Source organism: Puma concolor, chromosome A3, assembly GCF_028749965.1.
Source record: "Puma concolor isolate L17-30 chromosome A3, mPumCon1.1.hap2, whole genome shotgun sequence".
Classification (NCBI taxonomy): Eukaryota; Metazoa; Chordata; class Mammalia; order Carnivora; family Felidae; genus Puma; species Puma concolor.
Window position 1 is genome coordinate 8,821,701 of NC_141669.1, and position 25,793 is coordinate 8,847,493.

The 25,793-nt window shown below is 50.4% G+C and overlaps 1 protein-coding gene across 6 annotated transcripts in view; it reads left to right on the forward strand.

The window, feature by feature from the left end:
- Positions 1 to 25,793, forward strand: part of LPIN1 (lipin 1) — a 129,395-nt gene that overhangs the window by 20,331 nt on the left and 83,271 nt on the right. For 4 of the 6 annotated variants that reach the window (XM_086700044.1, XM_086700050.1, XM_086700047.1 and 1 more), the window contains exon 2: positions 13,211 to 13,267. The exons of 1 other annotated variant lie outside the window; for it this stretch is intronic. In XM_086700044.1, coding sequence (XP_086556170.1) covers positions 13,211 to 13,267 — 57 coding nt within the window. Of the gene's footprint in view, positions 1 to 13,210; positions 13,268 to 25,531; positions 25,679 to 25,793 lie in introns of those variants that run through there. One more of the 6 variants, XM_086700048.1, reaches the window with a different exon arrangement.

The window sequence follows — 25,793 nt, forward strand, 5'->3', positions numbered from 1 at the left end:
GTGACTTGGGTGCTGGGGGCTTGGTGTCCAGTTACCTGCCGTTCAGTTTGTTCTCCCCCACGTGGGGCCCCCAGCATCTGCCCAAGGGCAGGGGCACAGCGCTACACCCCGGGGCCCCTTTAGGCTTAACCGACCTCAGCCCGGTGGTGCGGTGCCCATGGGTGTGTGTCCCCACTTCCCAGGCTCTCACGCTGACCTCTGTCCCACCGTGTGCTCTCTCTGGCCTGGCCCACCACCACCCCTCATGCCCTCCTGATGGGCCACTGCAACAGCCCCCTGCCCCTCTGGAGGGAAAGGGTTGGACAGACCTGGGCTCGTTCACAGCTTGGCTGCTTCTGCTGCGTGTGACCTTGGGCAGGTCACGTGATGCTGCTTTGAGCCTTCGCTTCTTCATTTCCAGGTGGATGCATGTGGAACTGCATCTCACGGAGGTGCGAGGCCTCCAGAGACACACGTGTACGTGCCCAGCAGGCGCCCAGTGCATCTCTCAGCACGAGGTCGCCACTCCCTCGGTAGCGGCTGTCATTGGCGGCTGCCTGCCCGCTCCCAGAGCCACTGAGCACCCCTGGGCCCCCAGGCTGATCCCCTGTAGCCTCGGCTGGTATCCCACTGTCACTTCTGGGACAAAACGCCTCCGCGACACCCCGGTTCTGTCCGTCTCAGTCCTCGGGTCCTCCTCCCGAATGGCAGAGTCCTTGCTCTTCCTCAGCTCTGCTCTCCGCGCTCACTCTGTGTTTGTCTCCTCGCTGGCTGACGACGCCGTTGTTTGCGTCTCCTTGTGCACGTGCCTTTACTTCCGCTTGCCACACCCTTCCTTGTCGGCCTGGTGAACTCCTGCTCGATCGTCAGCACCCAGCTCTTCTGCGATGACGTTCCTGAGCCTCCCTCATCTCTCCCTAGGAGATCGTCGTCCCTCGGAACTACCCCAGCACTTGGTTCATGCTTCCACGATAGCATTCGCTAGGTAGGGTATTCAGATTCGTTTCTGCACCGTTTTTCCTGCTAGACTATGAATGACTTGGGTGATCGTGTCTTAGTCATTTTGGTGATTGCCCCAGTGATGAACTAGGTACTTAGCACAGGGCGTGGAATGTAGCAAATGCTTGATCGATGTATGATTGGACTTGACTAATCTAGTCCTCACTGGTTTCTCGACGTTCAAGTGTGTCCACAACCCCTGGCCCAGGTGGCCCACACAATGGATAGTCAATAAGAATGAGTAATTACTGGGAATGCAAGCTGGTGCGGCCACTCTGGAAAACAGTATGGAGGTTCCTCAAAAAAACTAAAAATAGAACTACCCTATGACCCAGCAATTGCACTACTAGGCATTTTTCCACAGGATATGGGTGTGCTGTTTCAAAGGGACACATGCACCCCCATGTTTATAGCAGCACTATCCACAATAGCCAAAGTATGGAAAGAGCCCAAATGTCCATTGATGGATGAATGGATAAAGAAGGTGTGGTCTATATATACAATGGAGTATGACTCGGCAATCAAGAAGAATGAAATCTTGCCATTTGTAACTACGTGGATGGAACAGGAGGGTATTATGCTAAGTGAAATTAGTCAGAGAAAGACAAAAATCAGATGACTTCACTCGTACGAGGACTTTAAGAGACAAAACAGATGAACATAAGGGAAGGGAAACAAAAATAATGTAAAAACAGGGAGGGGGACAAAACAGAAGAGACTCATAAATATGGAGAACAAACTGAGGGTTACGGGAGGGGTTGTGGGAGGGGGGATGGGCTAAATGGGTCAGGGGCACTAAGGAATCTACTCCTGAAATCATTGTTGCACTATATGCTAACGAATTTGGATGTAAATTCAAAAAAATAAAATTAAAAAAAAAAAACAAAAAAAAGAATGAGTAACTGCACCAGATCTGCAGTAATGCCATTTATAAATATAGTAATAATGATAATAATAATATACAGCATTTATTTTTTATTTAAAAAGTTTTTAATGTTTATTTTTGAGAAAGAGAGAGAGAGAGACAGAGTGCGAGTCGGGGAGGGGTGCAGAGAGAGGGAGACAAAGGATCCGAAGCAGGCTCTGAGCTGTCAGCCCAGAGCCCAACACGGGGCTCAAATCTAGGAGCCACGAGATCATGACCTGAGCCGAAGTCAGATGCTTAACAGACTGAGCCACCCAGGCGCCCCTATATGACATTTATTGAATGCATAATGTATAATGGTGTCTGTGCTAAGTGCTTTAACTTCATCCATATTTAATCCTCCATATAATTACAATATATTCTTATCCCCATTTTAGGGGTTGAAAAATCTGGAGCACAAGAAAAGTTACATGACCAGGTCAAGGCCACACATTGAGTTTGTGATGGGTCTAGGATTTGAGCTCAAGCCTGTCAGATTCTAGAGTCTCTATTGTAGTTACCCCATAAAAATCTACTCGTATCACCCATTGGTGTATCCAGGGCTGATGTGTCCTTTCTGGTTGCTTGCGTATCTGTTTGGTTTCATCAGTGGCAGTGCTGAAGCTGTCCCTTGACTATTTTGCGTAATCCCCCCTGGGCATTCAATGCCCCGGTGTTACCAGGGCTGTTTCTGCGGAGTTTCACCTTCCGGTCTTGCAGCACTAGGATGACAGATGTTCTGAGGCCACCTAAGAGTTGTTTTCCTCAGGTGTGGTAAGACACACAGACATGGAAATGACTGTCACGAAGGAAGAGTTTTGTAATACTCACCGATCCCTAGAAACGGGAGGCATGACACTCCACATGGGGCCACAGGTAGAAGCAGAGGGAGCAAGGAGAGAGACGTGGGCAGGAGCCTTTACTGTGGTTTCCACGGGGAAGGAATGGCAGGTAGGGTAAGTGGGCGTTGGACTGGCTGGTGTGAATGATTCCAGCAGGTTCTGGGGCTTAGGGCTGTTCCTCGTGGTCTGGTACCTGGCCCCGCGGTACCAGATGGACAGCAGGTGGATGGTGGCCAAGTGTGAGTGCCTTGTCAAGGAGGTGGTTGAATTATGGGCTCTGGATTTGTTGGTTGGTTTGCCTAGGAAAGAAATTCTCACTTCTCATAAATGTCACCGAGCTCTGGGATCCAAAAAAGCCAATTGTGGAAAGCTGGATTTCAGCTGGGTCACTAGTGAGAGTTTTTTATTCTTTTTTTGTTTTTAAGTTGATTTATTTTGAGGGAGACAGTGAATGAGCACGAGTGGTGAGGGACAGAGAGAGAGAGAGAGAGAGAGAGAGAGGGAGGATCCCAAGCAGGCTCTGTGCTGTCAGCGTAGAGCCTGACCTGGGGCTCGAACTCACGAACTGTGAGATCATGACCTGAGCCGAATTCGAGACTAGGACACTTAGCCGACTGAGCCACCCAGGTGCCCTGAGTTTTTTATTCTTTTTTTTTTTTTTTTTTTTTAATGTTTCCTTGTTTTTGAGAAAGAGAGAGAGCATGAACAGGGGAGGGGCAGAGAGAGAGGGAGACACAGAATCTGAAGCAGGCTCCAGGCTCTGAGCCATTAGCACAGAGCCTGATGCAGGGCTTGAACCCACAAACCGCGAGATCATGACCTGAGCCGAAGTTGGACGCTTAACCGACTGAGCCACTCAGGCGCCCCCCCCCCCCCCCGAGTTTTTTTTTTTTTTTTTTAATTTTTTTTTTCAACGTTTATTTATTTTTGGGACAGAGAGAGACAGAGCATGAATGGGGGAGGGGCAGAGAGAGAGGGAGACACAGAATCGGAAACAGGCTCCAGGCTCTGAGCCATCAGCCCAGAGCCCGACGCGGGGCTCGAACTCACGGACCGCGAGATCGTGACCTGGCTGAAGTCGGACGCTTAACCGACTGCGCCACCCAGGCGCCCCCCGGGTTTTTTATTCTTAAGAAAATAAACAAATATTGCTGATATTCCTTTTTAGTCACAAGAGTAAGTGCCCTGTGGTGTGGAGATGATACTGGTTTCTCTCCTTGGCAGGTCTGGGGGAGGGGGCAGTCTCTTCATGGTCAGCAAGGTCCTAAATATTAGAGCATCAAAATGCAGGGGCGCCTGGGTGGCGCAGTCGGTTAAGCGGCCGACTTCGGCTCAGGTCATGATCTCACGGTCCGTGAGTTCGAGCCCCGCGTCAGGCTCTGGGCTGATGGCTCAGAGCCTGGAGCCTGTTTCGGATTCTGTGTCTCCCTCTCTCTGACCCTCCCCCGTTCATGCTCTGTCTCTCTCTGTCTCAGAAATAAATAAACGTTAAAAAACAAATTAAAAAAAAATGCAGAAGATAAAACACGTGGTTAATACAGCACGTAAAGGGGTTGCTTGAGAAAGACAGACCTTGGCTTGCTCGGCCTGGCCTGGTGAAGAAGGGATTCCTGGTGCGTGCCCAGGGGTCTCTGCAGCAAGGACAGTGTGAGGAGCAAGCTGGGCGGGCTGGGTCACCGTCCCTCACTCTGGCCTCAGTGCAGAAACATCTACTCCTGTCTCACTATTTTACCTCCTCTCGCTCCTTCCATGAGTCTCCCCATTCAGACTTGCGTTCTTTTTTTTTAAAGTATCTATCTATCTATCTATCTATCTATCTATCTATCTATCATCTATCATATAGCTATCTATCTATTTATAGTGTGTGAACAGGGGAGGGGCAGAGAGAGAGAGGGAGAGAGAGAATCCCAAGCAGGCTCCGTGCTGTCAGTGAGGAGCTGGACATGGGGCTCGAACCCACAAACCGTAAGATCATGACCTGAGCCGAGATCGAGAGTCAGACGCTCAAACGACTGGGCCACCCAGGCACCCCCAGACATGGTTTTCTTGAAGCTGCTACCTTATCCTCCACTGGGGGTGGGGGGTTGGAGGAGGTGGGAAGGCTGCGTGAATGGCCCCCCGCGTTGGACACAACTCCTGTTACCTCTGCAGCACAATTTCTCCAAACTAAGTTCCCTGACTTACAACCCCCACCATTTATTCAGTGAAAAGGGGGTTTCAAGATTGCGCAGTTTGGGGAAATGCCACTTTCTATGTTTCCTCTTGGAGACTGGTGATGTACAGAGACATACAGGCACCGAGAAGCTATGAAGGAAAAGAATCTTTATCTCTGTTTCCTCTAATGTTTCCAAATCTGTCTCTCTGCCACGGAGCTGGTGTTGTGCAACCTGCACCCCCGTCCCCGGAGAGGCCTCGGGACCCACTGCGCTGCTTGGGGGATGGCGTGGCTCCGGGCTGCCCACTGGTAGACTCGGAACAACCAGTCTTCCAGGCTTGGAGGCCAGGGTTTGGAGTGCCCAAGCAGCCTGAAGTCATTGCCCTGAGAACCCTGGGGTCTAACCCTGGCCCTCCCTGGGGTCTTCCCTGGGCTCCTGGCCCTTCCCAGAGCATCGGACCGGCTCTTCTGTTTTTCTAGATTCCTAACTCCTGGCATGGTGCCTGGCAAACACTGGGTGCTCAATGATTGCCTGTAGTAAGTTAATTTCAATTAAATTAAACCAAATTTCCCCATTAGATCCCTCTGATTAGAGGCTGTGTTCTTGTTTTCCAGCCTATTCTATCCTTGTATCGACACACGCACGCATGTGCATACGTTTGCGGGCTGTGCGGCTTCTTTTCATAAATAGGCGCATTGTAGGGCAGGGCTGTTGGACTCGGCCTGTCACTGGGAGCCACAGCAAAGAACCCGAGGCCATCTAATGCACACGAGTGTGCATGCACACCGCCTACACGCCCCACGTGAGGCTCAAGCTTCCTTTGCTGAGCACAGTCCTGGGGTCACGTCTGGGCCTGAAGCAGTGGCAGTGGTGAGGGCCGGTGTCCTGGGCAGAGCTGGGCAGGGTGCCGACCCCCTCGTCCGTCTGTCCAGTGGCTGCAGTGGAAGACGGGGCTTGGGGAGGAGCCTGTGCCGGGCTCACTTCTCTGTGGGGAGGGGTTTCTATCCGGGAAGTGAAGTCCCTTCCCCAGGACACTGTGCAGGGCGGGCTCAGTGTGGACTCACAGAGCATACCACGGATACCCAGGAGAACACAGACTGCCCGAGCAGGAAGGGGATGTACTCTGTCCACTCCAGCCCCCTCATGATACACACGGGGGTACTGAGGCCCGTGGAAGGGAACAAACGCTCATGGTCACAAGCTGGGATCCCATAGCCGTGGGTCACCCGACACCCCGACTCCCATTGCGAGCCTGTATCCCATGCGGTTCCCTCTGCCTGGACCCCCATGTGCTGAGCACCCCTCCAGGACAGGTGCACTTATGTGACAAATGGCTGGGTGACTGCAGGGCGCGGGGGCAGGGCGGTCACCGCCGGTCAATGGTGAGGCCTGGGCGAGCTCAGCTCCCACACACGTGACCAGGAGGACGTGCCAGGGCCAGGCGAAAACTTCCCCTTAGTGGTTACGGGCCACAGCGTTGGTCAGACAAAGGCCTAAGGCATGAAGCCACCAAAGAGCCACGGGGACCAACACCACCTTCCTCTTTCCCTTAGGAAAAGTGCACACAAATCAGGGCATGCATAGCCCCCTTCCACCCCAACAGACTGAAATGCAGACGGAGTGATGCCATGACTTTGAAGTCAGTGAAACCTGGGTCACATCCCAGCTCGCACAACCCACCCCCCCCAACCGCTAGCTCTGTGACCTTGTCTAAGTCCCTCGACCTTCTGAGCTCCAGGGTCCTCATCTGTATATTGAAAAAATCATGCTTTTATTCTTCCATTCAGTACGTATTTATTGAATATCTACTATGTGCCAGGCACTGCTGGGGATACAACGATAAGAACCATAGGCCCTGTCCCTTATGGAGGAAACTGTCATTAGCTGAACAGTTCGGCAAACAAACATAGCCTTGCAAGCTGTGTTATGTGCTATTAAGGAGCGATAAGGATATTGTGTGTGGGGGGGTGCAGTTATGATGTGATCCAGTTGAAGAGGCCAGGGGCAGCCTCTCTGAGGAGGTGACGCTTGGCGGTGGTCTGGTCTGGCAACGGGTAGTAGCTAATCAGCCGACATGTGTCTCAGGCAGAGGAAATGGCACGTGCAAAGGCCCCGTGGCTGGTGGAAGTAGGTTGAATAGGAAGGGTTAAAAGGCCAGGGTGACTGAGTCAGAGAGATCACAAGGAGCAAGAAGAGGGAGATGAGACTGGACAGGTGGGTGGGAACTTTGTTCACCAAGTTAAGGAAGAGGTTAAAACATTGTAAACATTGTATCTATTTCCTTGAGTGATTTTGAAGTGATGTGACCAGCCTGTCAACAAAGATGACCACGGCTGCAGCACGGGGACTGAACGGCAGGATGGCACGTGGGGATGTGGGCGATCCCATCAGGAGGCTGTGCCAGGCACAACAGTGGTCCCTCAAAGGTATCCTAATCCTTGGCACTTGTGAATATTATTAATTACGTGGAGAAAAAGAAGTAAGGTTGCATATGGAATTTAGGTTACTCATCACGGACCTTAAAATAGGGAGATTAGCCTGGATTATCCAAGTGGGCCCAATGTAATCCCATGAGCTCAGACAGTGGGTCAGAGAGCTGGGACTTTGGAAGCGCTTATTTTGTCCTTGCGAGCTTTGAAGGCGGAAGAAGTATTATTTACCTCATTTCGTAATTGAAGGAAAGGAATTTCTCAGACATGAAGTGATCTACTCAACACTAAGCATTATTAAATATTGTAGCCAAGGCTTACATCTAATTCCCTGGACTGCGGATGCTCTCTCCATTTCTGGGGAGTCTGGGGAACTCTCAGGGGGGGGCCCAGGTTAGGGCCTGACTTTGTCTAATTTCAGCCTCGTCCGCTTCACCCCACTTGCCCCCCAGCCAGAACAAACTGTCCCTTACCATCTTCCTTTATTTCAAGTCATAGTGATAGAAAAGAAAGGGGGTCTTGTCATTGGGCTCATGATGTCGGAGGGCGTGGACGTTTAGACTTGCCGAATGTTGGAGATAAAAAGTGCCGAGGAATCACCCAAAAGGTGCAACTCCCATCTTTTGGCTGATGGAAAAATCGAGACCCAAGGAAGGGAAGTATTTTGCCCAAGCCTCCTCCATTTCCCCCTGCACGTGAGAAACGGAGCTAGAGCCTGAGTTGCTGGATCCCCAGAGCAATGGTCCTTCCATTGTATCCTGGACCGTTCTGTGTCTTCCTGGACACTTCGGTTGGAGTTGGAATGAATTTTCCCCCAAAAGGAGGTGCTTTTTAAATAAGTGGAACTCCGTGCTCTTACGACTCCGGCCGGAAGGACTGCTGTTTGTTCAGCTCTGATGTGGATTCCTCTGCCCTCCCCTTCCCCGGAGAAGTGAACTCATTTGGATAGAACTGTTTCTGTGTGAAAATGATACTCTCTGCTGAAAAATAAGTTCACAAATGAACTTTAGGGGACCCCTTTTGCACACGGGCACCGCCTGGACTATCGCTCTGGCCTCTCCGCCTGGCAGTCTGGAAGCGTTTCTGCCTGGAGATCCCACCTTCCCCCTTCTGTGCTGGTGGGAACCTGCTGTCCATACGTTTGTCCATCCACGAAACTGAAGCAAGACCTTTGGAGCCACACAGGACTGAATTTGCATTTGGACCCAGGGTTCAGACATGTAAACTCTAGCAAATGGTGGGAAAGGGGTGTAACAGAGCCTGAACCCATGAGGAACCTAAGGGACTGTGACCTGGAACTTGATCTTCATCAATAGGCAACAGAGATTCAAATTCAGCGTCCCCAAGCACACGGTACGTGCTGGTCACCTCCAAGTACGCCTCTCGCTTGACTCTCATAGCATGATTTTTTTAATGTTTATTTATTTTTGGGGGGAGGCGAGGGGCAGAGAGAGAGAAGGAGACACAGAATGGGAAGCAGGCTCCAGGCTCCGAGCTGTCAGCACAGAGCCCGACGCGGGGCTCGAACCCACAAACCATGAGATCGCGACCCGAGCCGAAGTCAGACGCTTCACCGACGGAGCCACCCAGGCGCCCCCCCCATATGACTCCACTTCTAACTGGCAGAGGCCCTGGCCAGGCTAGGACCAGTCTTTGTGGTTCTATTTCAACCTGCACCAGTCCTTAGCCTGTACCGATCAGTGTGGTCAGGTGAGCAGGCAAAACACAGCAGAAAATGAAAAGACAGAAGGGAAGGGTCTGGCTATCTTCTGTCTGTTCATCTGTGCACATTGACTGGGTTCATTCCCCAAGCATGTCTCCCATTTTTCTGTATCCATTGGCCTACCCACTTATCTGTCCATCATGTCTGTATCCTTCACTGTGTATGACCATGGACAGAAGATGGTTGGAAACATAACAGGATCTCCGTCAGCCAGCTCAAGCTGCTCTAACAAAAACACCATAGACTGGGGAGCTTAAACGATACACATTTCTCATAGCTCTGGAGGCTGGATATCCGAGATCTGGGTGCCATCATGGTGGGGTTTTGTTGGGAGACCCCTTCTTGGCTTGTAGAAAACCACCCTCCTGATGTGTCCTCGCACGGCAGGGAGACATCTCTCTCCTATCTCTCCTTACAAGGCACTTAACCCCCTTCATGAGGTCTCTACCCTAATGACCTTAACAGCCCTCAATGGCCCCACCCCCAATACCATAGAACGGGGGATTAGGGCATCAACATCTGAATTGGGCGTGGACACACCCATTCGGTCCACGGCAGTTACCTACATATAAATTAAATGAGGACTGAAAGGAAAAAAAAGTAGAGATGGAAAACAGAGCCACGAATGAGGCGAGTGCCACCGTGCATTTCACGGGGTCCTACTCAGCAGGGGTGGAACAGAAACGTGAATCTGCAACTCCTACCTACAGAAGGACCCGAGCAATTATACGGCTCAGAGTATAAATAAGGGAAGAACAACCCAGCTGTTGGGAAGACGCTCATCTATTCCTCACAATGAGTCTGAACTGTAGGGTCATCACCCACGAGCAGCAGCTGATACGCGTGTGGTGTGTTCTTGTTTTACACGGCATATTATCTCGCCATTCTTACGTCGCCTCTGAGGAAACCATTTCAGCATTTCCCTCTCTTCACAGATGAGACTACTGAGGCTAGAATTCTGCGTCGAAGGCCACACAGCTCTAGTGGGAGAACGGAGGTTCAAACCCAAGTTCGTGTCTGGGGTCCGCCGTGACTGTTCCCCGTGTGGCGCACAGGCTCCGGAGGCTGGACTTCCAATTCTGCGTTAGAATTTTGGAAAGCAGGGGGCGCCTGGGTGGCGCAGTCGGTTAAGCGTCTGACTTCAGCCAGGTCACGATCTCGCGGTCCGTGAGTTCGAGCCCCGCGTCAGGCTCTGGGCTGATGGCTCAGAGCCTGGAGCCTGTTTCCGATTCTGTGTCTCCCTCTCTCTCTGCCCCTCCCCCGTTCATGCTCTGTCTCTCTCTGTCCCAAAAATAAATAAAAACGTTGAAAAAAAAAATTTAAAAAAAAAAAAGAATTTTGGAAAGCAGCAGACAAACAGTTGGGGGGGGGGGAGGAGATTATTCATTTTCTTCTTAATTTTGAGAGAAATTACTGGTGGAAAGACACGAGTTCGCCATTTTTTGTTCTTGTGCTTACGTTTAATCTCTGAAATCAAACCAGACCCTTGGAGGGTTCAGAGTTCCCCTGGCAGTAGAACGTATTTGGTATTCGATGTGAAACTTGGTCTTTAATCGGGATCAAATGTAAGCATTGTGGATTTAAACTGCTCTTGGCCTTCCAGGCCGGCCTCGTGAATCTGAAGTGAGTGGAGCCATTGTGCCCAGCGCGTGCTCGTGCTCCAGGAGGAATTTGAGTTGGATGGTCCAGAGCATCTGTATCCAAGTTGCATGGTTCTTTAGAGGCATGCTGTAATATTCCACAGGAGCTGAAGTGGGACCAGTAGCTGGATTCCCAGAAGTGTTTCTGTTGAAATCGGGACTGAAGTAAGGACCACATTAAGCAGCGTATAGATGAAGAACCCCATCTTCGTGCCCCACTTTCCCAACAAAGATCCAGACTTGGCGGGGGTGGGAAGTGGGGAGGGGGAACCCCTTAACCCGCGTCTGCCGCCTTTCCCAGGGCTTGTCAGAGGAAACTCTATCCCTCTTACTCCAGCTGTGGTTCCAGGATACTAGAAAAGTCCTCCCCAAATTTATCCTTCCGGTTTTTCTCATTTAGTTAATGATACCATCATCTACCTAGGCACCCAGGCCAGGGACTTCAGTCGCCCTCGAAATCTCCCTCTTCGCCCACCCCGCCCTCTCCTTGGCTCACCTCCTGACCATCCTTTGCTGGAAGAGCCTTTACGTTTTTTTTAAGTTTATTTATTTATTTTGAGAGAGACAGAGACAGCACAAACCGGGGAGGTACAGAGAGAGAGAGAGAGAGAAAGAGAGAGAATCCCAAGCAGGCTCCATCCTGTCAGTGCAGAGCCCGACGCAGAGGTCGAACCCACAAACCGTGAGATCATGACCTGACCCGAAACCGAGAGTTGGACGCTTGACTGACTGAGCCACCCAGGCACCCCTGGAATAGCCTTTAAATTCACTCCTCTGCCTCCGATATCAGACGTCAGAATGATCCTGTAAGACACAGGTCTGCTCCTCCCACTCCCTGGGGCTCCCACGGTGCCCACCGACTGTTCTCAGACTGTGTTCTCTGGAACCTCAGGGTTCTGCAGCCAAGACAAGGACTCTGGGCCCCTTCCCTGATACGACTGAAACAGTTCCTGTTCTGTCTGGTTACGTATGGCCTCCCACAGGATTTTGTTTGAGGAGGGCTTTTCTCTAAAGGAGAAAATGGCCCCACGGTCCCCACGTCTCCCGACCGTGGACCTATCGAGGGCCCCTCATGTCTCCTTGCAGTGACTGTTCTCCCGTCACGGGGGCCTCCCCCAAATAAACATACGATGCCTTTGTTTCTTTGAACTTGCTCTCTTCCCTGCTTGGGAAGGCCTTTCTCCCTCCTCTCTTCTCCAAGAGCCCCCTTATCCTTAAGAAGCAGCTCAGACCTTCTGTGGATGGCACGGGATTCCTCGCATTCCCTGCAGGAAAGCTGTTGGCTCCCTCCTGTGCTCCCACGGGACCCTGGGCCTGTTCTGGTGGCCTCAGCCACGACAAATTTTCTACCTGTCTTCTAGCCCAACCCCTGCTAGATTGCGAGTGACTCAAGGGCAAGGTTTACATTTTTATTCACCTCTGCATTCCCACTGCCTCCCTCAGTACATGACCCCCCGAGAGAAACCCAATAAACAGTGATATCAAGTAACAAACACCACGAACTATCAGCCAATCAGAACCATGGACTGGAAAAGCTAAATGCGTCCAGTGGGTCGCAGGTAGGGTGACAGGGTGAGGGGTGACAGGACAAGGGAGACAGACCAAAGGGGCTTCAAAGGCTGTTGACTCTGGGCTGCGATAGTTGAACTTGGAACGTGTATGTTTTTGAGTATCACGTGAGTGTGATTTGAGGCCTACGTAAACGTGACGCGTCCCTTAGTGTGGGGGCCGGACCTCGGGGCTCCCCCTGGGGCTCCTGTAGGAAAAGGAGACAGTGCAGGCCCTGCTTCCTTAGGTGGGGGCCACACCGGCAGTCTCCCCAGCTCGTTTGTGTCCCCTTCCACCTGAATGCACTCCGTTAACGCTTACAACACAGCCGTTGGGTCTGGGGTTACTGTTACGCCCATTTTACAGATAGGAAAACAAACCTTGGGGCGCCTGGGTGGCTCCGTCGGTTAAGCGTCCGACTTCGGCCCAGGTCATGATCTCACAGTTCGTGAGTTCGAGCCCCGCGTCGGGCCCTGTGCTGACGGCTCGGAGCCCGGAGCCTGCTTAGGATTCTGTGTCTCCCTCTCTCTCTGCCCCTCCCCCTGCTCTCTCTTTCTCAAAAATAAATAAGCATTTAAAAAAAAGAAGAGAGGAAACAAGCCTTGTGCAGCGACAGCTAAGGAACTGTGCAGGCAGCCCTTAATGGCGTGCCTTCTGACCCCGACTCCCATCATTTCTCCACATGGCCCCACGTGTGCTTGGGGAAGGGGGAGAGGTGAACACAGAGAGAGGGAGGAGAGAGACTCACGACCTCGTCATGTGCCCCAGGTAGCCCAGACCTCACAGGCTCCGCAAACACGCTCAGAGAGAACTCACCACGTCCTCACCGCTGCTGCTTTCTCTTGAGACAGAAATACATAGCGTAAAATTCGCCCCGTTGAAGCGTATGGGCCAGTGGGTTTTCGTGCATTCACGAGGCTGTGCCGTCGGTCCCAGTGTCCCTTTCCAGGACGTTTCCAGTGATTGATCTCTCACGTTTTTCTTTTTCAGATTCCAATGATGAAAGACCCTGGATGGATCAGAAACGTGTGGTCTTCAAACATTAATGTGAGTGAAGTTGCTGTGAATGGGCTAGTTTTCTTTTGCGTTTCAAGGATGAGAGAAGGTACTCTGACACACGGTGGCGCGTCGCACGGATGTGTGTCTTGTGACCAGCACTCCGCCCCTCCCCCGTGCTTGCTCTGCTGGCCCGCAGCTCCTTGGGAGTGACTGAGACGTCTGGGACAGAGCTAACAGCATTTTGGGTGGTTTCTCACCTCTTCTCCCTGAATCCCTCCTCCCTCAGGCACGGAAATGGTTTTGTCACCTCTGTAATTAAAAAGCATTCCATGGCTCCCTAGTGCCAATAGAAAAGGTCGTATTGGTGCCCATGGCCGCCGGTTGGACGGTCCTCGTGGTGGGTGCGGTCACGTGTATCTAATAAAAGCCCTTGCAGCTGTCCCCAAGCCCCTTAAGCCCCTTCTGCAGATTCCGTGTCTTCCTGACTCCTCTGTCGTCCTGCCTCAGTCCCATGGCCCTGTACCTGGTCCCCAGGCCTTAGACCGGGCCCTTTGGATCGTCCCCGTGACTGTATTTAGTGTTTTGCTTCCCACTCTGTCCACGGACGCTTCCTTGTGGATCTTCCGAGGCTGCAGGCTCAGCTGACCGAAGGCCCAGCTTCTCGACTCTTCATGGGTCTGGCTCGCGGAGCCTTTGCTGCTGGGGAGGGAAATTTCGTGGTCCCCACCGACGCCCGCCTTCAGTTCTTTCCTCATCGTGCCCTCGCCGTGCCCTGGAACTATATACCTTAAGCTTCAGCAACAGCGTACGACCTGCTTACATACCCCAGAGATCTTTTCCTGTGGAGGATGGACTCGAGGGGCTAAGTTTGGGGATGGCCAGGCTCAAGAAAAGGCTGTTGGAATGATCTGGGGAAGAAGTGGTAAAGCCTGAACACGGCTTTGGCCCTCTGTGGGCTGTCCTAAGCCTTGGCCGTACAAAAACAAGAACGACCAGTCTGGAGAGGGACTCAGGAACAGAATGTGGACCGGGAGGATTTGCAAGGGGGCTCAGGAGGCCGGATGCGGTGTTGGCCAGAGTGAGAGATTCTCCCGGGGGGTGAACCCACAGGCCTCAGTTAAATGAATGAAGAAGGCCTTGCCCCACGGACTCTGTGAGGAGCGGTTCTGTTTCCGAGGGGCCTGGCAGGGGACGGGGCCCAATCAGAGGCCAGGAATCCTGGCCAGTGGGCAGTTAGTGGCAGTTGAGCCCGCAGTGAGGGGAGCCATCCTCCATGGTGGAGAGAAGAGGCAGGAAGACCTGGTAAGTGAGCCTCTCCTCCGGGCAGGCTGGCAGTCGTGAGGCAGTCTGAGGCCGCCTCCCAGGGCCGAGTCCCCATTCCTACAAGGTAGGAGACAAGGGACAGCAGATGTGAAGGAGGAAGTTTCTGTCTCGGGGGAGAAGTGACAGAGAGTGTTGACCATCTAAGGCAGGGGAGCTGGATTAGGAGTTCAAGTCCTGGCCTCGGACCTGAGGCTCAGCCACAGGGTCCAGGCGTCATCGGGCACGTTCGCGTCCTACTCCGAGCTCCGGCACCTTGGGTGCACACGGGGGCTTCGTTCGGTCACAGACACGACGTGCTTGCTGTTGCCCGCAAGGCGTCGTGTGGAAGAGAAGAGGGGTTTGTGACTCAGCGCGGGCGGGCGGAGAGCTTAGACGCGATTCAGAAATATGCTTCCGAGGCACAGTGAGTCTTCTGCAGCGTCTTGAAGGAGCCATCGGTTAGCCAGGCATGGAGGGAGGCGGCAGCATGGTGAGCCTGGGGACCCCGGAGCATGTGGTAGGACCAGGGGAGCGGTGGCAGATGAAAACGGAGGAGAGGAGGAAGCAGGGGTGCCGATGGCGGGGGGCCGCGTCTGCTTTCCCGAGGACCGTGAACGTTACCCTCCGGGTAATGATAATGGGGGCGGGGGGCATGGAAGGTCCTTAAGCAGGTGATGCCCCGTCAGATCTGCAGCCCCTTTAGAGGCTAGTCATGGGGTGGGCTTGGAAGCAGTGGGGGCCCGTGAGGAGTTCGTTATTGGCCTGCGGACCGTCTGAATGGAGGTGTCTAGAAGGTAGTTGGAAGTCTGGTCTGGAGCCGGGGGCAAGGTGTGGACTGGAGATATGGCACTCTGTGCGGCTGGCGCCTCCAAGGGGAGGCTCTGTGTGCCCGTCCTGTCCCTCTGGCTCTCTCTGTGCAAATGTGCTAGGTGCCAGGGATTCAGTGATGAATGTGTCAGTCAGTTTTTTTTGGTTCAAGGGCTCACCAACCAGTAGAAGAGGTAGCGGAATATGGAATGACACAGGGACAGCACCCGGTGAAACGGGCCGTAACGGAGTCACGCGTGGCTCATTAGGGCGGAGAAGCCTCTGCCTGCTTCTTCGTGGATCTGAGGGACGTCTGCGGGAAAGCTTCCCCACGAAGTCTAGTTCTCAGTTTGAATACCGTAGCTCTGGGCAACAGAAGCCCAAAGAAATACACCCTCACCAACGCACCTGCTGCCTCCACCGGCCCCCCTCCCCCCACCTTCCCGACAGAGGTTCATTCAAGACAAAAGGCCTTGAATTCTGGAGGGACAGTTGAGCAATGAAATGTTCGCCCAAGCTGCTAAACCCATCTTGCTCCGGGAGGGGAGGGAGTTTGGTGGAACAGTGTGTTACGTGAAGCCTGGCTCCTCTTCCTTGTTGTGTTCACGACCAGCAGGATGTACTTGAAAATACCTCCCCCTTGGCCATCCTGTGCTTTGATTGCAACAGTTCTTAGAAGAGCAGCAATTCTCAGAAACCTGGTTACCCTGGCCCAGTTACTTGAGACTTGCTGCTTTGGGTTTGAAAAGTTGTCTTTCTTGCTGTCTTTAAGTTGTCAAAGGACTGGGTTTAAAATGCAGTCGTTTTGGAGGGAGCATATTGGGGGGGGGCCGGGGCAGGAAGTGATTCTGTCCAGATTTAAATTTAGTTTCGAAAACTTGTATCAAAGCACTGCAGGTACCCAGTTTCTAGAAAATCAACTAGCAAATACCAGCCACGGTAGAGGGTCACGGTCTCCTGGTCCTACCTCTGGTCTGTTTACCTGTCTCCACGTTATCCTGAGGCTTCCGCTCTGATGGAGGAGAATCTAGCTGATTCTCAGGGAGCAGGCGCAAAGGCATTCTTGTTTCTTACGCTCTGCCGCTTATGTGTAATCTCACCCTGGTTTAGTTGGTTCTGTGCTCAGACTCTGCCTTTCTCATATATGGGGTTCTTTTCCCCGATGTGTTCTTCCTGGGGGAGGTGTGTTTTTCCTGGCTGCTTTTGCCTCATTAGGAGGAGAAATGTGTGCTTTCCACTCTCTGCTCCCCCCTCCCCGTCCCCGGCCCCGACACACTGTCCTTAAGCTTTTACTTGATTCTATCACTTGGAAACCATCCCTTTCATTATTTTTAAGCCCATACTTACTTAACAATATCTTTGATGTGCCCTTTAAAAGGTGCGTTTAATATGTACTTAAATATTACTCAGCCATCGAAAAGAATGAAATCTTGCCATTTGCGACGGCGGGGAGCTCGAATGTATTATGCTAAGTGACATAAGTCAATCAGAGAAAGACAAAAAAAAGATTTCACTCATACGTGGAGTTTAAGAAACAAAACAGATGAACATATGGAGGGGGGGAGAGAAGAGAGGGAAACAAACCGCAAGAGACTGTTAACGATAGACAACGAATTGAGGGGTGCTGGAGGGAGGTGGGTGGGGGAGGGTCTACATGGGGGATGGGCATTAAGGAGGGCACTTGCTGGGATGAGCACTGGGTATTGCAGGCAAGTGATGAATCACTGAATTCTGCTCCTGAAACCAGTATTGCACTGTCTGTTAACTAAAATTTAAATAAGAATTAATACATATTTAAATTTTACATTTATACAAATACACATATAAATAAATATATTTTAAACGTTTTAACACATTTCCGACATTTTAAGCCGTTTTCAACAGCCTTTATTTTATTTTATTTTTTTTTAAATTTTTTTTTTTTTTTTTTCAACGTCTATTTATTTTTGGGACAGAGAGAGACAGAGCATGAACGGGGGAGGGGCAGAGAGAGAGGGAGACACAGAATCGGAAACAGGCTCCAGGCTCTGAGCCATCAGCCCAGAGCCCGACGCGGGGCTCGAACTCACAGACCGTGAGATCGTGACCTGGTTGAAGTCGGCTGCTCAACCGACTGCGCCACCCAGGCGCCCCTCAACAGCCTTTAAAATATCAACTCGCGGGGCGCCTGGGTGGCTCAGTCGGTTAAGCGGCCGACTTCGGCTCAGGTCACGATCTCGCGGTCCGTGAGTTCGAGCCCCGCATCGGGCTCTGTGCTGACAGCTCAGAGCCTGGAGCCTGTTTCAGATTCTGTGTCTCCCTCTCTCTGACCCTCCCCCATTCATGCTCTGTCTCTCTCTGTCTCAAAAAATAAATAAACGTTAAAAAAAAAAAATTTAAAATATCAACTCGCTGTCATTGGGATCTGTTTTTTTCTATTTGGATGACCACGATTTTCATGTAGTTCGTTGGTTTTCTTCTTTATTTAACAGACCTTTGTATGGCACTTTATGTGACGGGTTCTTTCCTAAAAGCATTTCCCACACTGACTCGTTTAGCTTCTCACAGCAGCCCCGTGAGCTGGTCCTGTTACCGTCTCCGCGTGAGAGATGTTGAGCCCCTGGCCCAAGGTCACACAGCTAGTAAGTGGCGGGGTTGGGATCTGAAGCCACGCCTTCCGGCTGCAGAGACTTGGTTCCTAAGCACTATCACCGCTGCGTCCGAAAGAAGTTTCTCTTGTTGAGCCGTTTCTAATTCTCATCGTTTACTCCCTGCACTGAGTCCCCTTAGCATGGCCTCTGCCTTCCCAGACTCGCTCTCTGTGCAGGTGCCCTTCTCCCTAGAATTTCTTGCCTGGAGACGGCCCTTCTCCCACTCGCTCTTAAATCCTGCATCAGAGCTGTTAAGTTCGGAGGCCCTCACGAGGTCCGCTGTTACCCAGGTTTTTGTTTTCTTCTTTCTTAACTTATTCTTTACAAATAACCAAAAGCTGGAGGTCGTTTTTTATGCGGTCTCCCAGAAAAGGGACACAGAAGACAAGTCTTCGAATCCTTGCATGTCTTGAACTCTTTTTAAATGTGGTTTCCTGGGTGCCTGGGTGGCTCCGTCGGTTGAGTTGTCCTGACTCTTGATTTTGGCTTGGCTCATGATCTCACGGTTTCTGAGTTCGAGCACCGCATCCGGCTCTGTGCTGGCAGAGTGGGGCCCGCTCGGGATTCTCTCTCCCTCGCGCTCTCTCTCTGCCCCTCTCCTCCTCGTGCGCGCTCTTTCTCTCTCTCAAAAATAAAAAAATAAACATTTTAAAAAATAACAAAAAAATAAATTTGGCTTCCCATTTGATGGTTTGGTTGGAATTAGAATTTGAGTCTGATAATAATGTTTCACAGAATGGTGAATGCTTCGTTTCACTGACTTCCTTTTTTCTTTTCTAATGTTTAAAAAATATTCATTTATTTTTGAGAGAGAGAGAGAGACAGAAACAGAGCATGCACGGGGCAGAGAGAGGGAGACACAGAATCCAAAGCAGGCTCTAGGCTCCGAGCTGTCAGCACAGAGCCCGACGTGGGTCTGGAACCCACGAACCGTGAGATCATGACCTGAGCCGCAGTCGGACGCTTAACTGACTGAGCCACCCTGGTGCCCTGACTCTCCATCATCTTTAAATTTCTTCAGGAGTGGAGTTTCCCCCCTCCTGTTTATCATTCTTTCTTTTTTATGTTGCTGCTTTTCCTCAAATGCCTAGTGATTTGTGGTTGTCTGTTTTTAGTTAGCATGGATGGAATAGGAAAGTTGCCTGGGAGCACTGATGGCTGGAGTCCCTTTGGAATAAAGAGCCAGGGAGCTGGGTGTGTCCCCGGGGGCCACGTGGCTCTGGCTCGGGCACCTGTTTGAGGTTCTCCTGGGCTGGCGGCCCCTTTTCTTCCTTGTCCAGCACCGTTAACGGAGTTATTCTGCAGGTGCCCCATGACAGTCACTGCGTTCCCATCTAGAAATGCGCAGTGGTGTCTCTTACAGCCAATTGGTTTTTTGTTTTTGCTTTTGTTTTTTAGCAAGAACCATTACAACCCCACCCTGCAATATTTGTCCCGCATGGATTAGTGACAGGTACTAGCACAACCAGATGAAGCTATAGTGCAATTAATTAGAAACTTACAGAGAATGGTCATTTTCTGTTCGGTGAATTCTTCGATTTTATAGAGATATCCCAAGGCCCCTTTTTCATTTGCGAGTTGAAACCTTGTACGAATGTCTCATTTAATGTGTATTCACAATCCTCCCTTTTACCAATCCCTTTCCCCTCCCCAGTGGGCAACTTGTTCTGAATTTTGTGTACTTGTTTTCCCTTTCTGGAGACACTATCTATCTACTGGATCTTGGTCTCTTTGAGAACAGAGGCATCTCTTCATGGTTGATCCCCACAGTGTATCACATGCTAAGCACTCAGAAATGGCTTGTTGCATAAATGAGTGCATTCTTGGGGACTCCCCTCCTGCTTCGTTCTTGATAAGGCTGTTGGCATTAACACTAATACATGCTTCATTTCTTTTTATTAGGATGATTATATTTTTATTATAGCTGGGTTTTTATCATTCTTACTATGATGAATATGTGTTTGCAACCAGGCATTATGACCCATGAAATGACATTTAAACATTTATTTAAAAATACTACTGAAGAATCACTATATTGTACACCTGAAACGAATATTACGTTGTATGTTAAGTAACTGGAATTTATTTATTTATTTATTTATTTATTTATTTAAAAAAAATTTTTTTTTTTCAACGTTTATTTATTTTTGGGACAGAGAGAGACAGAGCATGAACGGGGGAGGGGCAGAGAGAGAGGGAGACACAGAATCGGAAACAGGCTCCAGGCTCTGAGCCATCAGCCCAGAGCCCGACGTGGGGCTCGAACTCACGGACCGCGAGATCGTGACCTGGCTGAAGTCGGACGCTTAACTGACTGCGCCACCCAGGCGCCCCAAGTAACTGGAATTTAAATAAAAACTTAAAAAAATATTTATGGAGCGGATATTGTGTGCCAGGCACTGTGCTGGATACTTAAACAGAAATGGTCTTTTCCTTCCTCCAGAGTCTATCTGCTGAAGAGGGATTTTACAATAATTGTACACACAAATGGAACATTCTAACTCTGATAAATCCTTCAAATAAAAGACTCAGAGAACAGTAAGAGTGTCTAGCAGGGGGAACTGATATAGTTGGGGAGGTTAGTGATGGTTGAATTAGGTTAAAGAATAAGTGGGTAACCAGGTGAAGAGGTGAGAAGATTGCATGTAGAGGGAAGAGCATGTCCAAAGGTCCTGTGGTAGAAGGGAACAGGGCAAGCATAAAGGAATGGAACTGATCCGGTGTGGCTTGAGCTTGGCCTGCACGCAGAGAAGGGGAGCCAGGGCAGCAGTGACACTTGACGTGCGGTCAGATGTGTGATGCTGGCTCTGGAGGAGCGTGTGTGCGCACTCACGTGTGTGTGTGTGTGTGTGTGTGTGTGTGTGTGTGTGTACGTGTGTGTGAGGGTGATGCGCCCTCATTCTGATGCTCTCTAGCTGATCCATCTGTCTCTGGGTCTCCCGAGGACCCTGTGGCCCAGCAGAGCATTGACTGAGCAAGACCACGCTGCGCGGATTCAACGTTAACAAAGCAGGACGTGATAGAGCTAAATAGCACCGGCACAGGGATGCATCCGTGTCTGCCCACCCTCGCTCCTGGCCTCCATCCATCCCTCCCATTTGAAATTCAAAAAGCTCCCAATGGGTTTTTTGGTCTTGCGGGGCTTAGAACGTCCTCTAATTAGGTTAGTGACGCCCAAATCTTCACTTACACATTCCCAGGCGAGGTGGGGGCGGGGGGAGAGGAGAAAGTATCTGGTAATATGTCACCTATTTTTCAAACAATTACAAAATTTTTTTTTTACACGTATTTATTTTTGAGAGAGAGTGAGGCAGAGCGTGAGCGGAGGAGGGGCAGAGAGAGAGGGAGACACAGAATCCGAAGCCGGCTGCAGGCTGTGAGCCATTAGCGCAGAGCCCAAGTGGGGCTCGAACCCACTGAACCGGGAGGTCATGACCTGAGCCAAAGTCGGACGCTTAACCTACTGAGCCACCCAGGCGCTCCAGTGTGTTATCTGTTTTAAAATTAAAGTGAATTCACATCAGTTCCTTCTTTTGAAACTATCTCAGCATCCTTTGAAATAATTAGAGATGCCCAGGGGTGCCACGGACACCGAATTCACGGTTACGCCTGTGTGTTGGGGGGATGGGCGGGCAGTGATGATGATGCACATCTGTGCCCACGGAGTCACCCTGCAGACACGTCAAAGCTCATGATCCTTTATGCCCATTTCCTCGCTTTCCAATATGGAGGCTGAGGTCTTGAGGTGACACGTGCAGGGTCTCATAAGTGACACAGCACAGACTGGAATCCAGGTTCCCCAGAGCCACACCCTACCTAGGATACCCTAGATTCCTGAAAAACCTGTGGGATTTTTTTTTAAAAAAACATCCTCACTGGGGCGCCTGGGCGGCTCAGTCGGTTGAGCATCCGACTTCGGCTCAGGTCATGATCTCGCGGTCTGTGGGTTCGAGCCCCGCGTCCGCCTCTGGGCCGACACCTCGGAGCCTGGAGCCTGTTTCGGATTCTGTGTCTCCCTCTCTCTGTGACCCTCCCCCGTTCATGCTCTGTCTCTTTCTCTCTCCAGAAAATAAATAAACGTTAAAAAATTTAAAAAAGAAACACAAAAAACATCCTCACTGTTCTGGGAGGGAAATACAGCATTTGGTTGAGGCGCGGGTCAAATCCAGTGAGAGGAGTGGGGGCTGTAGCCACTTTCCCTGTAGGGACTTGGATTACCTTACAGATAGAACCTGGGTTCCGGATTCTACAGGTAGAATCTGGCTCAGGGACAGATCTGAAACTGTCTTTTGAAATCAGCTTATTCTTGGGATCAGTGTGTGTGTGTGTGTGTGTGTGTGTGTGTGTGTGTATTTAAAGTTTTTGTTTAAGTTCTAGTTAGTTAACATACAGTGCAGTATTGGTTCCAGGAGTAGAATTTAGTGATTCATTACTTACATACGACACCCAGCGTTCATCACAAGTGCTTTCCTTAGTGCCCGTCACTCATTTATGTAGCCCATCCCCCCACCCCTGCTCCCTCCAGCAACCCTCAGTTGGTTCTCTATCATTAAGAGTCTCTAGGGGCGCCTGGGTGGCGCAGTCGGTTAAGCGTCCGACTTCAGCCAGGTCACGATCTCGCGGTCCGTGAGTTCGAGCCCCGCGTCGGGCACTGGGCTGACGGCTCGGAGCCTGGAGCCTGTTTCCGATTCTGTGTCTCCCTCTCTCTCTGCCCCTCCCCCGTTCATGCTCTGTCTCTCTCTGTCCCAAAAATAAATAAATAAACGTTGAAAAAAAAAATTAAAAAAAAAAAGAGTCTCTTATGGTTTGTTTCCCTCTCTTCCCCCCCCCCATATGTTCATCTGTTTTGTGTTTTAAATTCCACATATGAATGAAATAATCTGATATTCGTCTTCCTCTGATTGGCCTAGTTCACTTAGCATTCTACTTTCTGGCTCATTGCAAACAGCAAGATTTTTTTTTTTTAATGGCTGAGTAATATTCCATTGTGTATATCACTTGGGCTGCTTCGATAATTTGACTATTGTAGCTAATGCTGCAGTACACAGAGGGGAACACGGATCCCTTTGAATCAGTGTTTCTGTGTTTTTTGCTGACCTAGAATTCTCACACTGCTTCTGCAGAAGACAGAGCAGTTCCGTCTGGAAGACAGGAAGAAGGAGAGAGCTAATTCACTGAGTCAGGTCTGGGAGTAGCAGTCGGAATTCCAGTTCAATTTGCTGCCTCATGTTTGGAAAACCTTCCATAACCCCTTTCCGATCAGGGGTCCGGCTGGGAACCCCTGGGCTCCAGGCCCAGTACAGATTGCCCGGGTCTGACCTCTCTCGCTAGGTCCTTATCACCCCCATCACACATTGGAATCTACAGACAAACATAAGCTTGTTGTTGCATATCAGCCCTTGGTACTAGACTTCCATTGCTCTGCGTCCTCACACAGGGCTTCCCGCAGCTTCCACAGCTTCGGTTATTCCGCTCGGAGAGGGGTCCAGCCCTCCCTTTCACACTGGGTCGTTCTCTCCCAACCAGGCATGCTGCCATCCTTACGGTTCTCAGGTCTGATGACCAGCCCTGGATGTGGCTTTTGCGGGTGCGGTCTGACCTGCAGAGAAGACTAGAAAAAAGGATCTCCTTTGTTTCAGGCCAACAGACGTATCTGTGCAGCCCAATGTCACGGGGTTGGGAAAACGCAGAGCTATGTGATCTTATTCTCCTGAGGCTGGCAGGTCGTTACATGAGCTGGAATCGCATGGCCCGTTGAACACGCTGGCTTTGGTAACACCCCTTCTGGTCTCAGGAGAATACTGCACCCTGGAGTACACTTTGGAAGATGAGAATCACAACTTGAGGAGCACGTGAATATTTTTTAGCCCCCAAATTTTCATTAAGGAAGAGTTGACAAGCTCTGGAGAAACTGTAGAAAAGGTTAGTAAAACAAAATATAGTGATTAAAAAAAAGAAAGAAAAACTAGTATTTAGTTGAAAGGATTTGTAAATATTTTATGTACCACTGCTTTCCACTGCTTTCTCTTACCCGGGACAGCTGAACTTGCTACATTTGCGCAATTTACTAAAAGGTGCTGCGTGGCATAAGGACAAGTCAATAAAAGCGATGTGCAAATCCCAGGTGGTTACCAGAACCTACCACCCTTTTGACATTAGAACATTCTTTTTAGGACTCTGCGGTAACCACAAAGCTATCCAAGGCACCAAGAGCTGGAGACGAAAGAAAAAAAATTCTCTTCCTTGTAAGAACTCATCCTTCAAATGTGCCTTTTCCATTAAGATTCAAAAGCACCATCCAAAGAAGACGTGGGCAGGGAGAGGCAGGTTTCAGAGGTAGACGTCTGGGAGACTGAGAGGGCTGGCCCCCACTCTGGATTTTCCTGAAGAATGAGGTGGCCAATGGTTCATGAATGGGTATTTTCAAATTTCACCTTCTACGCTGATGTGTAACATTTGGTAGTAAGAACAGAGAACCCCACTTCTTTTTAAAAAATTTTTAAAAATTATGTTTATTTATTTTGAGAGACAGAGAGACAGAGTGCGAGTGGGGGAGGGCAGAGAGAGAGGGAGACACAGAATCCGAAGCGGGCTCCAGGCTCCGAGCTGTCAGCACAGAGCCTGACGCGGGGCTCGAACCCACAGACCTCGAGATCATGACCGGAGCCGAGGGTGGACACTCAACCGACTGAGCCACCCAGGCGCCCAGAGAACCCCACTTCTAATCTTAAAACTTTGGGCTCTCAGGGCCCCATCTGAGCAAAGACTTTTGATGCTTGCGTGGAAGTCATGTCTTAATTTCGAAGGATTCCATTCTGACTGTGGAATAACCTTACATTTTGCCACCAGTTTAAAACTATCTTTAATTGATTAGACAGTAATTCAACATTTGTATCTTGCCACCATTCATAATTTCCCCCCGTGAGTTAGGCTTCATATGACTTAAGAGTTCTTACATAGCCTTAAATTTCTTGGGAATTGATTTTTTTCCCCCTGCAACAGTATCTAATACAAAAATCTCTCTGTAGATGTACTAGATAACTCCAAATTTTTCCATGCTTGGTAAAAAAGGGGTGAGTTATTTTCCTCCTTCAGAATATCCTCAGTTTGTTGGAGGACTGCTTTTTTGAAAGTCCCCTCCAGTTAGCCCGTTGTGAATTCAGAAATCGGCAAGGCAAAATCTGATTCCATGAAAAAATTGGGTGATGCTATGCTCTCAGCTTCCTATCCACCCCAGTGTGGACCAGGCTCTGCTCTGAATCCAGGGCTGGGCTCAAACCTGCCCCATGGAGCAGCCCTACTTCGTCCTCATTCATCTCTCTTATCTCTCTCCTCATCTGGGCACCCCCAAGTACTGACATCATAGCCCCAGCGGTGTCATCATAGTGGGCCACCTAACAATGAGCTTTTCCTGGAGCCCTTACAAATGAAAGGATGATGAAGAAGAAGAGAAAATACGAGGGAGGAGGGCTTCGGGGCAAGATGAGGAGGAAGGAGAGAGAAGGGCAAGACCAGGGAGGAGCCAGCCATGCCTATTCTAACGAAGGCCAGTAAGGGGCGGCCATGCCAGCTGAGAACTAGACAACAAGGAAAATGAGGTTGACCAGCAGGCCAAAGCTCCCATGAGCAGGGACCTCCGTGCGAAGTTAACGAAGTTGAATGATGTCCTGCCAATATGTCCTTCAAATAAGAGAGAGAAGGCTTTTTTCTAGCAGCTAAGGTAAATGTCAGGGAGGGAGGGTGGAGCACAATGAGGTTTTAACGGTTTGCCTATATTATATGTCCAAATCTCCCCCATGCTGCTTCTCGGGCACAGAGCTCACCGGAGGATGGAA